At 34.2% G+C, this 16588-nt stretch overlaps 3 protein-coding genes across 3 annotated transcripts; 2 read left to right on the plus strand and 1 right to left on the minus strand.

Moving 5' to 3' along the window:
- The first annotated feature begins 5129 nt into the window (after positions 1–5129).
- On the plus strand, positions 5130–6455 carry LOC116128327 (protein UNUSUAL FLORAL ORGANS-like). The gene has a single exon (XM_031414033.1). The coding sequence runs from the start codon at positions 5130–5132 to the stop codon at positions 6453–6455; it is 1326 nt and encodes a 441-aa protein (XP_031269893.1).
- A 2785-nt stretch (positions 6456–9240) lies between these two features.
- On the plus strand, positions 9241–10566 carry LOC116128329 (protein UNUSUAL FLORAL ORGANS-like). The gene has a single exon (XM_031414035.1). It carries the CDS (start codon positions 9241–9243, stop codon positions 10564–10566), a length of 1326 nt encoding a protein of 441 aa, XP_031269895.1.
- Positions 10567–11673: 1107 nt separating this feature from the next.
- Positions 11674–16049, minus strand: LOC116128379 (GTP-binding protein ERG). Its single transcript, XM_031414087.1, has 8 exons — positions 15490–16049; positions 14670–14759; positions 14078–14223; positions 13735–13893; positions 13570–13636; positions 12878–12985; positions 12633–12772; positions 11674–12129 (listed from the first exon to the last, which is right to left on the minus strand). Exons 1-8 carry the CDS (start codon positions 15940–15942, stop codon positions 12045–12047), a joined length of 1248 nt encoding a protein of 415 aa, XP_031269947.1. The 5' UTR covers positions 15943–16049; the 3' UTR covers positions 11674–12044.
- Between the last annotated feature and the right edge of the window lie 539 nt (positions 16050–16588).

Below are 16588 nucleotides of genomic sequence, written 5' to 3' on the forward strand. Positions count from 1 at the left end.
ATTATATTATATATGATAAATAGGTTTCTAATACCCTCTCTTATATTCGGTGTGCACAGCCAGGGTCTAAACCTATTATCTTTTAATTTCTAACACGCCGATTGTTGACTTTATCATCTTTTACACCTTCCTCATGCTCGGTGTGCATAGTCAAGATCTAAACCTATCATCTTTTAGATCTTCTAACATGCCAAGTGTGGACCCGATCATCTTTTACACCTTCTAACACACGTTCCCTCTTGCTCAACGTGCATATGGTACCATGATAGATGAGCTTTGATAGAATTAACTTTCTAAAGCTAGCTCAAGAGGAGTAGTTCAACTATATATATACACTATAACAATTTATCAAATTGATAATGTGGAATAAATGTAACTTCTAATTATACTATGATTTATCAAACCACAAATATGATCAGTAAACTAACAAGTGTTACTAATTTTAATTAGAAGATTTCCCTCACATGAACATAATATCGTGACAGTTAATCTTAATTAAATATATAAGCAATAAATTGTTCTATTATAATATAATGAGAGGCAGTAAAAGGAACCATGAGTTGAAGTTCACAGATTGAGTTATGTACTTGAGAGAATCTGAAACTATATATTATATATATAAATATATTTCATTCTTTTCTACCGTAGAACCTCTCTATAGTTATAATATTAGGATTAATTAAATTTATTACTATAAGGAAGTTATAATTTAATAAAGATGTAGTTATAATAATTTTTTTTTTATTCAATTTTTTTTTTTTATTTTGTAATTCATGTTATAATAGTATTATGATTTCTATTCATATTCTAATAGTAGTAGGATTTAAAGTCATTGTTTTAGTAGCATTAGGATAGTACGAAAATGGATATCAAAGAGTTGTTGCAGAATTGAGTGATTAGATTCAACAAATTTACTACACTAATCAAATGGATATTAATGTATTCTTCAATCATCTAAATGAGTAACAAGTCATGTATGTTTTAACTGAAGAAGAAAAAAACATTACTAGAATTAGACAAGAAGATGAGAAGATAATCCTGAGGATGATAGTACAGAAATACGAAAAGTTTCGTGTCAAGAAACTCTAAACATACTTGAGAAGTTATAAATCTTTTAGTTTCAATAAGAAGGTGTCCATGTTGACGACTTATTATGAATCCGCAAAATAAAAGATATGATAACAACTCTATAGTATAAATCATTGTCAAACAACTTTAGATGAATATTTTATTTTATCTTAAATCTTTAATGTAATATAGTATATATTTTTGTAATATATATAAATAATTATTACTATATAGAGGCAAGTTCCTTAAGACGGGACCTAGAAAAATTATATCTTATTACAATAAGAAATTTATTATTATTTATTACTGGCTCAAGTTAGGAATATAATTTTTTATAATTAGATAGAGGTTATTCCTACATAGAATATCACTATAGACAAGTTCTACTATATATATAATTAGTATTATGTAGATACAAATTTTTTAAGATGAGACTTAAAAAAATTATAACTTATTCTAATATGAAATTTACTTTTATTTATTACTGGTTTAAGTTAGTAACATAATTTTGTATGACTACCTAATTCGCAATTCGTAAAGGTTCCTATATAAAATATTAGTAGAGAAATGTTATACTGTAAAATGTTTCGGGAAGGAATTATTAATTAATCTTTAAATGGTTTTACACATTAAAAAATCACTATGCACTTTGGGTCAGCTATGATGGACTTTAAAGTTTGATAAAACATCTCAACTTTTGAACTGACCACTTTTAAGCTAAACCTTAGGTTCTGCAAAATCATTTCAAAATATTAAATTAAATTCACACTTCAATTAAGTTGATTCCCTCGTTCACAATTTGACAAAAGTTTTCTGACTCCACAAACATGATTAAAATGCTTACAGAGGTTGACTACTTACTGATCAATCTCATCACATGAACTACTATTATTTGCCCTTATTTTATTTATTTATATTTAATGTCTACTTCCATAGGAACTGACGGAACAGAAGTAAATTAAGCTACATATTCAAATTTGTGACATTTTTACAAAAATAAATCATGAAAAATTACCCTTAAATCTAAAATTTGAATATTTAGTGTCAACATAATAGTTATGAATAGTCATCAACTTCCCAAAAGGGTAGAAGAATAAGACCTATTATGAGACATACAATGCATTACAAACGTATAAATATTACATTTCAACTAGATTATTAGAAAGAAAAGAACTTAAACCAAAATAATTAATAGCATGATGATATATTTATACCAAACTTCTACCCTAAGCACACACAATGGAGCTGTCGACAGCCAAGTTTATGTAAACTTATGAATATTTACCCTCACTTATTTTTATACAATATGTCAAATTAAATGATTAAAATATTCTTGAAGGTTAACTTTTTTTTAGATGAAGATAGAGTTTTAGAGTCATTTCTGATGATTTCCTGCAAAAATGCCTTGTATTTGAGTATTATTTGAATCTAAAATGTAGAATCTGAAAATTTCACATTTTCAGGGAGAGAGTATTAGTTAAATCTCAAAGGCAGATATCGGTTTCAAGGGATTTTAGAAGCACAAAATCACTAATGTTTTTATATAATTAATAACATAAAATATTACATTTGTAACAATTACGTTTAAACTAGTGGCAGATATAGAATACAAATTATATCTGAATGTGTTTAGTATAATCAAAAGCGCGCATATCTACAAACTCTGAAACTCAAAAAGCAGCAATTATGAGAAAGATTTGATTCAAGTTGAAGGTAATAAGAAAAATATCATGCCTAGGGTTTGATGAAAAAGAAAGCAAGGTACTATATAATATAGGTAATTGTGTGCTTTAATATAATGATACGACTTAAGAGAAAATTTGATATACTTTATAAATTGGTAAAAAATTACTTGATTATTTTATATATGATGATTCAAGTTTGTTAAAGTCCAATACTGTATCAATACATCAATGTGAATTCTGTGAATACACGGTATAAAACTTATAAACCAAAAACATAAAACTTTTATAAAATGTACAATTGTCCAATATTGTATAATAATCAAAACTTCAATCATTCAAACTTTTAACGAATCAAAATACTTTTAGAGGGTGTTTGATTGGGGGTTATATGAGATTATTGGGGCTATGTCATCTTATATTATTTTATTATTATATTTGGTTGTCAAGTAATATAAAATTCTGATAATTTTTAAATACCAACAGTAGTTACTGTTAGTAATATTGGAGGTAATCTGATTATTTCCAATTTTTTAAATATTGTAAGATTACTAAGGTAATCTTTTTTTCTGTTACAATTTTATCCTTTACTAAAATATTAGGACAATAATACCCTTATTTTTAAATTAATTTACATGAATATGAGTTCTACTATTTCACCCAAATTAATTAACTTTTTGAAAAAAATTACTCTTGAATTCAAAACAAATTGCATCCCACCCAAGCCACCACCCCCACCCACCTGCCACCGCCGACGGCTAGCCACCACTGCCGCCAGAACGACGCATCAAAGGCCAGAAATGGTTGCTGTGAGCTGATATGGCCATTTTCGGCCAGATATCTGGCAGAAAATGGCCAGATCGTGATAGATCTGACCGTCAATGGCCAGATCTATGGCCGTTAACGACCTCGTTTTTCGGCCAAATTTGTCACGATCTGGCTCTGGCTGGAAATGACCATACAGTGCACAGAGGCCATTTCCTGCATTCCGTGCGCCGCTAGGTTGTCGGCAACAGGCGGTGGTTGTCGGCGGCCGACAGTGGCTTGGTTGGGGGGGTGCTTTGTTGATTTTTCAAACTTTTATTATGGGATTGTTTTTGCTAAGTTTTTAAATATAGGGGGTTATAATAATCCAAATAATAATCTAAATAACAATATATAATAATAATATTTAATTAGAGGACAATTCAGTAATTTCAATAACATACTCACTAATTTATTTCTCCTAACCAAACGTATTAATAAAACTTACCCATCAATTTATTCAAACTAATTAAACACATTTTCCTAAATATTCATAGTAATCTTTAAGTAATCTAACTTTCCAATAATCCATTTCTAGTAATCCAACATTCTCTGAACCAAACGCACCCTTAGGATATATTTTTTATACTCTTCTCAATTTTAATGCATATGTGTGAGAGATAATTGCATTTACCCTCCAGGGTTTGGGTTGTGTATTGTTCAAATCTTGCAATTTAAACTATTAGGATAAACCTCCATAACTCTATAGACATTAACCCTTATAAGAGTTGAATAGATAATTCATTCATATATGTTAAAGAAAAAACCGATGATTCACTTATTTTGTGTAAAAAACATTGTTTAAGGGTTAAAATTGATCAACGATTGTTAGTTTGATGAGGGTATTTTCTATTGTTTGAAAGGTTAAAACCTTTACAAATATTGAACCAAAAGCCGAGATGGGTTAAGTTTTTCTCTCATTGGAAATCCAATTTTTATCATTTTTATTAAATATCAATATAATTAGAAGTTTATATCCAGCTCAAGTATGAGTCAGATTATTAAAACATAAAAAAAAGACTTGTTCAGATTTTGTTGCGATGACTCGAAATGACCGGCAGATTAAACATTTGTTCTTGTGAGAGTGTGCTAAAGATGGGAGAAGGAAGATTCAAGAATTAATGAATATTATATTTATATAATCAGAATCAGAAGAAAGGACACTCGTGGCTGATACTTTTCTTTTGAACTCTATCTCTTCTCTCTCTCTCTCTCTCTCTCTCTCTCCATAAGCTACATAATTGTCTCACTTTGCATCCTGTCCTCCTCTCTTCCTCGGCCTTGACAAGAAAACGCTGATTTGATAGATGAATCCATCACAGTCCGCTGCCTTCTTCTAGCTCAGCTTCTCCTTCACAAAAGGAAACCAACAAAATCAATTAAAAATCCAAAAAAAAAAAAAAATTGTCCCAAGTGTCTTGACGTTCCTGTATAAATACATATACATATATCCTCCACCAAACACAAAATAAAACCCTAAAAACACACACCTCTTCTTCAACCTAGCCATGAAACTTTCAAAATGACCTAAAAAATTTGTCTTTCTTTCTTTCTGTTGAGTTTCAAGCAAGTTTAATGGAAGCTTTTAACCCTTCTATGGCGTTACCCTTCTCCTACACTTTCACTAGTGGTAGCAGCACCGGTTCTAATACCGGCCACTTCGCCATAACCAGTCTCTGGATGGACGCCAGGATTTGGAGTAAGCTTCCGCAGAGGCTACTCGATCGCGTGCTCGCTTTTCTTCCACCACCGGCGTTCTTTAGAACCCGTGCCGTGTGTAAAAGATGGTATGGGCTCTTGTTTTCCAATAGCTTTCTTGAACTTTACATCCAGGTTTCACCTCAGCACAACTGGTTCCTTTTCTTCAAACACAAAACCGCCAAGAGCTTCTTCTACAGAAGCAATACAAATGGCGGTGGCAATGGTGATGACAATAGAGCCACTACTCTTGAAGGGTATCTCTTTGATCCACATGAGATTGCGTGGTATAGAGTTTCTTTTGCCTTTCTCCCTTCCGGGTTCTCTCCAGCGTGCTCTTCTGGAGGACTCCTTTGTTGGGTTTCCGACGAGGCCGGTGCCAAAAGTCTCATTCTTTGCAACCCACTCACCGGTTCGCTCAGCCAGTTGCCTCCCACGTTAAGGCCACGTCTCTTCCCTTCAATTGGGGTGAAAGTTAGCCGGACTTCCATTGATGTGGCGGTTGCGGGAGACGACTTGATCTCTCCGTATGCAGTAAAGAACTTGTCCACCGAAAGCTTTCACATCGACGCAGGCGGGTTTTACTCTCTCTGGGGAACCACTTCGTCTCTTCCACGCCTCTGTAACCTCGAATCCGGCCGCATGGTTCATGTTAATGGAAAATTTTACTGCATGAATTACGGTCCTTTCAGTGTGCTTGCGTATGACGTTTCTGTGAATTCTTGGTTCAACATTCAAGCTCCAATGAGGAGGTTTCTGCGTTCGCCGAGCCTGCTGGAGAGCCGGGGGAAACTGATCCTCGTGGCGGCGGTGGAGAAGAGCAAGCTGAATGTGCCAAAGAGCCTGCGGCTGTGGTCCCTGCAGGGCTGCGGCTCGACGTGGGTCGAAATCGAGAGGATGCCGCAGCAACTTTATGCTCAGTTTGCGGAGATGGAAAGCAGCAACGGATTCGATACCGTTGGCCATGGGGATTTCATTGTGCTTGTGATTAAAGGGTCCAGTAGGGCCTTACTGTTTGATATTTCTATGAAGAGGTGGCAGTGGGTGCCTCCGTGTCCTTATCTCCACGGTGGCTGCGGCGGCAACGGTGGTTATGGAGGGGAAGGTGAGTTGCATGCCTTTGCTTATGAGCCGAGACTCGCAACTCCAGTGACTGGACTGCTTGATCAGTTGGCACTTCCATTTCAGTCCTTTGGTGGTTAATTAATAATTAATTAGTAGATTAAATTATGTTTAATTTCGACAGCCAAGTTTATGTAAACTTATGAATATTTACCCTCACTTATTTTTATACAATATGTCAAATTAAATGATTAAAATATTCTTGAAGGTTAACTTTTTTTAAGATGAAGATAGAGTTTTAGAGTCATTTCTGATGATTTCCTGCAAAAATGCCATGTATTTGAGTAGTAGTTGAATCTCGAAGGTAGAATCTGAAAATTTCACATTTCCAGGGAGAGAGTATTAGTTAAATCTCAAAGGCAGATATCGGTTTCAAGGGATTTTAGAAGCACAAAATCACTAATGTTTTTATATAATTAATAACATAAAATATTACATTTGTAACAATTACGTTTAAACTAGTGTCAGATATAGAATACAAATTATATCTGAATGTGTTTAGTATAATCAAAAGCGCGCATATCTACAAACTCTGAAACTCAAAAAGCAGCAATTATGAGAAAGATTTGATTCAAGTTGAAGGTAATAAGAAAAATATCATGCCTAGGGTTTGATGAAAAAGAAAGCAAGATACAATATAATATTAATATAATGATACGACTTAAGAGAAAATTTGATTTACTGTATAAATTGGTAAAAAATTACTTGATTATTTTATATATGATGATTCAAGTCTTGTTAAAGTCCAATACTGTATCAATACATCAACGTGAATTCTGCGAATACACGGTATAAAACTTATAAACCAAAAACATAGAACTTTTATATAATATACAATTGTCCAATATTGCATAATAATCAAAACTTCAATCATTCAAACTTTTAGCGAATCAAAATACTTTTAGAGGGTGTTTGGTTGGGGGTTATGTGAGATTACTAGGGTTATGTCATTTTATATTACTTAATTATTACGTTTGGTTGTCAAATAATATAAGATTTCGATAATCTTCAAATACTAATAGTAGTTACTTTTAGTAATATTGGAGGAAATCTGATTACCTCAATTTTTTTCGGTATTGCAAGGTAATCTTTTTTTTATTATAATTTTATCCTTTACTAAAATATTAGGATAATAATACCCTTATTTTTAAATTAATTTACATGAATATGACTTTTATTATTTTACCAAAATTAATTAAATTTTTTGAAAAAATTACTCTTGAATTCAAAATAAATTGTAGCCCACCCAAGCCACCACCCCCACAAACCTGCCACCACCGATAGCTAGCCGTCGGAACGGTGCATCAAAGGCCGAAAGTGGCTGCTGTGCGCTGATATGGCCATTTTCGGCCAGATATCGGGCCGAAAATGGCCAGAGCTATGGCCGTTAATGACCTCCCTTTTTGGTCAAATTTGTCACGATCTGGCTCTGGCCGGAAATGGCCATACGGTGCACGGAGGCCATTTCCTACATTCCGTGCGCCGTTAGGTTGTCGGCTGCCAGCAGAAAGCGATGGTTGCTAGCGACCGACAGTGGCTAGATTGGGGGGGTACATTGTTGATTTTCTAAACTTTTATTATGGGATTGTCTTTGCTAAGTTTTTAAATGTAGAGGGGTTATATAATAATCTAAATAACAGTATTAAATAATAATATTTAATTAGAGGATAATTCAATAATTTAAATAACATATCCAATGATTTATTCCTCCCAATCAAACATATTAATAAAACATACTCATCAATTTATTCAAACTAATCAAACAAATTTTCCTAAAGATTCCCAATAATCTTTAGGTAATATAACTTTCCAATAATCTAATATTTCTAGTAATTCAACATTCTCTGAACCAAACGCACCTTTAGGATATATTTTTTATACTCTTTTCAATTTTAATGCATATGTGTGAGAGATAATTGCATTTACCCTCTAGGGTTTGGGTTGTGTATTGTTCAAATCTTGCAATTTAAACTATTAGGATAAACCTCCATAACTCTATAGACATTAACCCATATAAGAGTTGAATAGATAATTCATTCATATATGTAAAGAAAAAACCGATAATTCACTTATTCTGTGTAAAAAACATTGTTTAAGGGTTAAAATTGATCAACGATTGTTAGTTTGATGAGGGTATTTTCTATTGTTTGAAAGGTTAAAACCTTTACAGATATTGAACCAAAAGCCGAGATGGGTTAAGTTTTTCTCTCATTGGAAATCCAATTTTTATCATTTTTATTAAGTATCAATATAATTAGAAGTTTATATCCAGCTCAAGTATGAGTCAGATTATTAAAACATAAAAAAAAGACTTGTTCAGATTTTGTTGCGATGACTCGAAATGACCGGCAGATTAAACATTTGTTCTTGTGAGAGTGTGCTAAAGATGGGAGAAGGAAGATTCAAGAATTAATGAATATTATATTTATATAATCAGAATCAGAAGAAAGGACACTCGTGGCTGATACTTTTCTTTTGAACTCTATCTCTTCTCTCTCTCTCTCTCTCTCTCTCTCTCCATAAGCTACATAATTGTCTCACTTTGCATCCTGTCCTCCTCTCTTCCTCGGCCTTGACAAGAAAACGCTGATTTGATAGATGAATCCATCACAGTCCGCTGCCTTCTTCTAGCTCAGCTTCTCCTTCACAAAAGGAAACCAACAAAATCAATTAAAAATCCAAAAAAAAAAAAAAATTGTCCCAAGTGTCTTGACGTTCCTGTATAAATACATATACATATATCCTCCACCAAACACAAAATAAAACCCTAAAAACACACACCTCTTCTTCAACCTAGCCATGAAACTTTCAAAATGACCTAAAAAATTTGTCTTTCTTTCTTTCTGTTGAGTTTCAAGCAAGTTTAATGGAAGCTTTTAACCCTTCTATGGCGTTACCCTTCTCCTACACTTTCACTAGTGGTAGCAGCACCGGTTCTAATACCGGCCACTTCGCCATAACCAGTCTCTGGATGGACGCCAGGATTTGGAGTAAGCTTCCGCAGAGGCTACTCGATCGCGTGCTCGCTTTTCTTCCACCACCGGCGTTCTTTAGAACCCGTGCCGTGTGTAAAAGATGGTATGGGCTCTTGTTTTCCAATAGCTTTCTTGAACTTTACATCCAGGTTTCACCTCAGCACAACTGGTTCCTTTTCTTCAAACACAAAACCGCCAAGAGCTTCTTCTACAGAAGCAATACAAATGGCGGTGGCAATGGTGATGACAATAGAGCCACTACTCTTGAAGGGTATCTCTTTGATCCACATGAGATTGCGTGGTATAGAGTTTCTTTTGCCTTTCTCCCTTCCGGGTTCTCTCCAGCGTGCTCTTCTGGAGGACTCCTTTGTTGGGTTTCCGACGAGGCCGGTGCCAAAAGTCTCATTCTTTGCAACCCACTCACCGGTTCGCTCAGCCAGTTGCCTCCCACGTTAAGGCCACGTCTCTTCCCTTCAATTGGGGTGAAAGTTAGCCGGACTTCCATTGATGTGGCGGTTGCGGGAGACGACTTGATCTCTCCGTATGCAGTAAAGAACTTGTCCACCGAAAGCTTTCACATCGACGCAGGCGGGTTTTACTCTCTCTGGGGAACCACTTCGTCTCTTCCACGCCTCTGTAACCTCGAATCCGGCCGCATGGTTCATGTTAATGGAAAATTTTACTGCATGAATTACGGTCCTTTCAGTGTGCTTGCGTATGACGTTTCTGTGAATTCTTGGTTCAACATTCAAGCTCCAATGAGGAGGTTTCTGCGTTCGCCGAGCCTGCTGGAGAGCCGGGGGAAACTGATCCTCGTGGCGGCGGTGGAGAAGAGCAAGCTGAATGTGCCAAAGAGCCTGCGGCTGTGGTCCCTGCAGGGCTGCGGCTCGACGTGGGTCGAAATCGAGAGGATGCCGCAGCAACTTTATGCTCAGTTTGCGGAGATGGAAAGCAGCAACGGATTCGATACCGTTGGCCATGGGGATTTCATTGTGCTTGTGATTAAAGGGTCCAGTAGGGCCTTACTGTTTGATATTTCTATGAAGAGGTGGCAGTGGGTGCCTCCGTGTCCTTATCTCCACGGTGGCTGCGGCGGCAACGGTGGTTATGGAGGGGAAGGTGAGTTGCATGGCTTTGCTTATGAGCCGAGACTCGCAACTCCAGTGACTGGACTGCTTGATCAGTTGGCACTTCCATTTCAGTCCTTTGGTGGTTAATTAATAATTAATTAGTAGATTAAATTATGTTTAATTTAGAATTAATTAATTAATTTCTAGTTGAAATTAATTAATTGTGGTGGTTGTAGCTTTTTTTGTTTTTTAAATTTTGTGTGGTTGCTCTTGTTTCCTTTTGTACTCAGCCTTTGTTATCTATGATACTAGAGTTCCTTTTTTTTTTTTTTTTAATTTAATGTTGTTATCTCAAATATAATATGATATTCCAATATCCACAATATTAAGAAATTTTGTTATAAATCCAGTGAGGATATGTTGGAATGAATTTATTTTCTTCTTTAAAAAAAATATATAATATAAATATATACACTTGTATATTATAAGGTCAAATTTATGGACATGTTAATATAACTTTTAATGATTTTATAAACATGATAATATGATTAGTAACAAGAATAATTATTCAAAACTTTTAGGCAATAAACATTATTATTATTTTCTTAAAGATCAGTTTACATACATCTCGACTAATTCTCGAGAGTAATTAACTCGACTAATCTTTGGATAAGACTAACACTTAAATTGCAGATGCTCAGATGATGAATTAAATATAAGACCGTGCATATATCCACATTATCCCCAGTTTGCCCTAATAATCTAAGTTACCCACGAATGGGTGTCACTCAACATTATCCTATCTCATTAGTATAGAATAAAAATGATCAAATGACTACTATAAATAGGCCAAAAGTTAGTAGCATTATTCAAAATCCTTATTTTAATTTATAGTAGCATTATTCAAAACTTCTATTTCATTATACAACCCACATATTACTATGTATATCACAAATCATGTTGCAAATGAGAACTAGTTTTTAAGGCTTGATCATAACTATACAAACACATTGTAAGTGAAAATCGTTTACGTGAAATCCAAAAAATTTCGTGCAAACTTGCCTAAACCTAAAATAGACAATATCCTCGGCTAGACGAGAATGTATCCCAATGTATCGATTAAGCGGTTAATTTAAAATATATCCACAATTAAAGAGGTTTTTTAATGCTTTTGCAAGGGATTTAATAATTTTTCTAATAATCAAGAGAGGAAGAAAGAATTTGGGTTGTAAATATCAGATAGTTATTTTGGTAACAAATTAATATAATATTTCTCATGAATAAGGTCATCCCAGTTGTACATGAATACAGAATATGTAAATATCAGAGTGGATCCAGATAAAAAAGGGTAAGCAATCCATCTTAACAAAATTTTGCAAGATAAACATAATCCAGAAGAAAACAATCGGGGATTTTCTCTGAAGATACGGAGCTCTTCGATCATTTGTTACCCCGATAACCATTGCCAGTGAAAGCTCCTATTCTAGATGCTTTTTCATAAGGAAACAAAATGAGAAGATCACGGGTACAAGTGTACCTTATGGGGCTCTGTATATATACACATCCAGATGGTACAGTTGGAGATAAGAGCATTTCTTGATGATTGATTATATTTGTTGAGCACATCACTTGAGTCTGACCTGGAGAATTAGATGTACTTGTCTCTTGAAGATGGACCGTAGCTCTTCATTAGCTTCGATGCCGATTCTCCTGTATTGACAAATAGCATGCATCTCCTTCAAGTGAGATTTAACTTCATAAAATTATTTGAAAATAGATGCTTCTTAGCATTCTGAAAATCAAAATAGCAAGGAAACTTGGAAACAAAATGACAAGAGTACATCAATATACAGTTCTGAACTATAATTGGAGTAAAGCCTGAAGAAGAATATATCAAACACCTAGACATTCTGCTTCTCGACATTAACAGCTGCACACAAGACCGCCAAGACCTAATTCTAGTTATTGAGACAAGTCTATAGCATATCGATTGAAGAAAATAGCAATTTTGTCAGATTCATTCAAGGTCCAAATCATATATTTTTTTTTTTTTTTTCAGCTAGAATTCCCAATAATAATTAAGAAATTGAGGACTGATAAAAGATATATTCACATTAAGATAATAAACAGGTAGTCTGTTACTCGAAAATCAGAATAGTCGTCAGCAAAATTATGAAGTCATAAAATTAGAAAATGAAGATTGAGCACATTACCCAATTTTAGAGCCGTTCTTCCCCACAAGAATCTTTCGCTGGCTTAGCTTGTTGGTAATAAGGTGCTGTTCGATCCTGAGAGAACCATCTCGCAAGTCCTTCCAGTCTATCAACCGATGTTCAAGACCATAGGGGATTTCCTGCAATGAAACAGACCCCTAATTTAGTGGCTTAAAAAAATTCCCCTGCAGCTCTCCACCTCTCATTCATAAAGGTATTTGCTCCAGAAGGAGAATCTGCTCTACCTGATGTATGTGGTCCAATAACCTTTCCCGTACAACTTCCAATGAAATGTTCTTCATAACTTCTTCACTCATAGTTAGTGGATCTTCAGACCAAGGTCTTTGAACTGCCTAAGTATAAAAAGCCATTGAAGAGCCAGAGTGAGAAGCATGACTTTGAGTAAAATAAAATAAAAACCATGACATCATCAACTTAGTTTAGGTTTTCCAAAGAGATTAACCCACTTCATACTTTAGATAAAAGTGGCAAAGAATAGATCTATAAAATTCAAATTAATAATGAATTCATTTCCTTTAACAAACATTTCTAATACGTTACGAATTAAAAATGTCCCCCGAGTACTTGAAAAAAGAGAAATAAGAGAATACAGGAAAGAAATTATTTATCCAGAAAATTGATACTCATTGAACAACTCTTTTTGATAGGAAACAGTAAAAATCGTAATAATGAAAGAAGAGGAAAGTTCTCATAGCATGACAGCAAATTCCAAAATGTGTTCATTTTAGAACGTTATAAACTAGACAAAGATACAGAAAAAGTTTTAAAGAAACTGCATTATATTGACCAGCTAGACCTTTACTGTATTGGAACTTCAGAATATTTAGACCACAAAATCCCACATTAAAGAAATTTTCTACAAACATAACACATGCACACACGTATCACAAATGTGAAATAACAATGATGAACATGCCTGATCAGTCAAATATTGGGAAAGATCTTTTATTCCAGCACCCTTCAGTCCGGAGGTCATGAAAATCCTGGAACATAAATGATACAAATAAGTGACCATAATATTTATCCCTGCTCAACATTTTAAAACGGGAACAGAACCTTTTATGTCCAACAGTAACCCTACCTTTCATACCCAGGAAGATCTTTGAATTGCTCAGCAACTTTTAGTAAGTCTTTTTTCTTTGCAACTAAATCAACCTTATTCATACATAAAATCCGCTTCTGTTTTGCATGAGCTTGGGCACCCATACGGTCAATTAATTTTACAACCCTTGAATCAGGCCTATATGCATGAAAATAAAAATGCTCATGTGATCAGTGATCAAAGTGAGAAAAAAAAAAACCATAGAATTTACAGGAAAATTAAGCCAGAAGAAAAAAAGCATTACTCAAACCAAAGAGCTGGCAATAAGGAAAATTGCAAGGAAATTTAAATCAATAAAACTAAATTGCAACAGATCACTCACTTGGTGAGATGTCTATGGACATCAAAAACAACCATGAGCACCTCAAATAGATCAACTGAGCTCCAAGCACTTTCCAAGCGAACCTTTATATCTTTGTAAGGAAGCCCACTTTTCTTCAACATAAGTCCCGGGGTATCGAAAAAGCACTATAGCACATAGATGTAATTAATACAATACGTTCCCAGACAGCAGAAACAAAAATTATGAGAAAACGTAATTCCATCACGTATTAGCTTGTTCTGAACCATTAAAATGACAGAGAAATCAAATATTTGAATATTCTAACTCAATTCAGAGTGCTTCAAGAGGGAGAAAGTGAAAAGATTGAAGAGTAATCTTTTGTTTATCTTATTAAAAGATCAAACAACTGAAGTACTAGAAGTTCTGTTTCTCCTCGATCTGAAAAAATATGTAACACTACATGGATTCCTTTTTGTTTTAAAAAAAAAAAACCTGATCTTCATAATTTAACCAAACTACAGATATTTTACCCATATTTGATGATATCCATTGTCTCACAATAAAATACAGACAAGCAACACAACTCAAATAAAAGGTGAACCAAATAAATTAGTATAATAGACAAACGTACAATTTGGGCATTCCCCTTGGTCATTACTCCTAACACTTCATGAGTTGTTGTGTTTGTCTTCCGTGAAACAGCGGCGACCTTTGTCCCCACCTATAACAAGCGTAATCAATGTATAACATATCATCACAAATCGTCATCAAATGAAAATGCTGATCATAAAGACTCCACTACAACTCTTAATAATACTAATTCTAACAATCTATACAAAACATGTTATATGCAAGGACAAGAGGAAGCATCTTTACTGAAAACCAAAATCCCAACTAAACGCATTTTCATACATATAGCTCAAACTATAACACAAACTTTAATTCTCCAACAACCAATCATCCAAAAACTAGCACCAAAACCAAATTTCACGAAATCCTTATCAGCATATTATAAAATTCAACAAACCACAAATCCAAAACAGCAAAAGAAACAAACAAGAAAGCAAATCATGTAACTAGAAAGCACAGACTTTCCAGAATTAAACAAAATAGTACATATCAGCACATGACATTGTCAAACAAATCGTCTGGTCATAAAAGGTTCCAGTCAAAACTCTTAATAATCCTAACTCTAAAAGTCAATACAAAATATGTATATGCAAGCACACAGGGGGAGCATCTCTACCCAAATTCAATACTCCCAATCAAATTAATTTCACTACATGGTACTCAAACTACAATACACTTAAAAACTCAGAACAGCCAATCACTCAAAAACCAGTACAAAAATCAAAATTTCACAACCCCACTTCACCAAATTAAAAAACTAAACAAACGCACTACTAAAAAACAACAAAACATAAAAACCAATAAACAAGAACAACACAAACCATGAAATTAGTAAGAGCAGATTTTCCGGCATTAGGAGCTCCAATAATCCCAACAGAGAGTGACCTCTGATCCTCCTCTTTAACCTCTTCATCTTCTTCCTCTTCTCTCACTAAAGCAGCCTCAAGTAGAGCCCTAGCAAGAGTTCTATTCTTCCTCTCATCTTCATCTTCCTGAAAAATTCTAACTTTCGCCTTCTGGGTACCTTTCCCAAACACTACTTTATCAGCTCTCTCCCTGAACTTCTCATCCCAAGTGGGTTCTTTCTTCTCAGCGCTGTGGGTATCGTCCAGGCTCGGTATTGCATAATCGGAACTGTCAAAAACTGAATCACCTTCAGTTTCATTGAGCGTTTGCTGAGGCTGGGCGGTGTAGAGGCGGTGGAGAAAGGTGGGGTTTCGGTGGGGTTTTGTTGGGAAGGTTGAGAGTGTTCTTAAAGCTCTCAAAGCTTTCATTTGAAAGGGTTTTATGCTTGTTGCAGGAGGTCAATTGGGATGAAGATGAACGTCAATTCAGCGAGAGAAGGGAGGGTTTTGGGGTTTAGAGAAAAAAAAATTGCAGACAGAGAGATGGGCTCGGGTTGGGGCTTTACGGGTGGGTTTTAAGGGCTTGTTTGGTTTAAACAAAAATGCGAATGAAAATACTTTTCAAGGGAAATTACGAAAAGATCCTCAAAAGCAAAGAAGGTATTAAATAAAAAATCGTTTGTTTTAAAAATTAAAAAATAATTAAATCATGTAACCATCTCAATACTTCACCAATAAAAAAAATTAATTTTTTTTTTTAAAGATAAAAATAATCATAAAATTATTTAAGACAACTTTATTAGAACAAAAATAATCTGATAATGTTTAAACTACGTATATCGTTTTTTTTCGTAAACATTAGACTCTTTAATATTTTTCATTACCGATGATAAAAGGGTTTTAGGCTTTAAGGTATGATTTTATGATTATTTTAATCTTTTTAAACAAAATTTTGATAATTTTGTCTTTTAAAATATCAGGACGATTGTTAATAAATATAGTTTTTTTCTTTAATATAAATTTTTTTCCATCAGATTAAGTTTTAACAATAAATGTTTCAACTTAATACAACAAA

This window comes from Pistacia vera, unplaced genomic scaffold (assembly GCF_008641045.1).
Source record: "Pistacia vera cultivar Batoury unplaced genomic scaffold, PisVer_v2 Contig2, whole genome shotgun sequence".
NCBI classification, from domain to species: domain Eukaryota; kingdom Viridiplantae; phylum Streptophyta; class Magnoliopsida; order Sapindales; family Anacardiaceae; genus Pistacia; species Pistacia vera.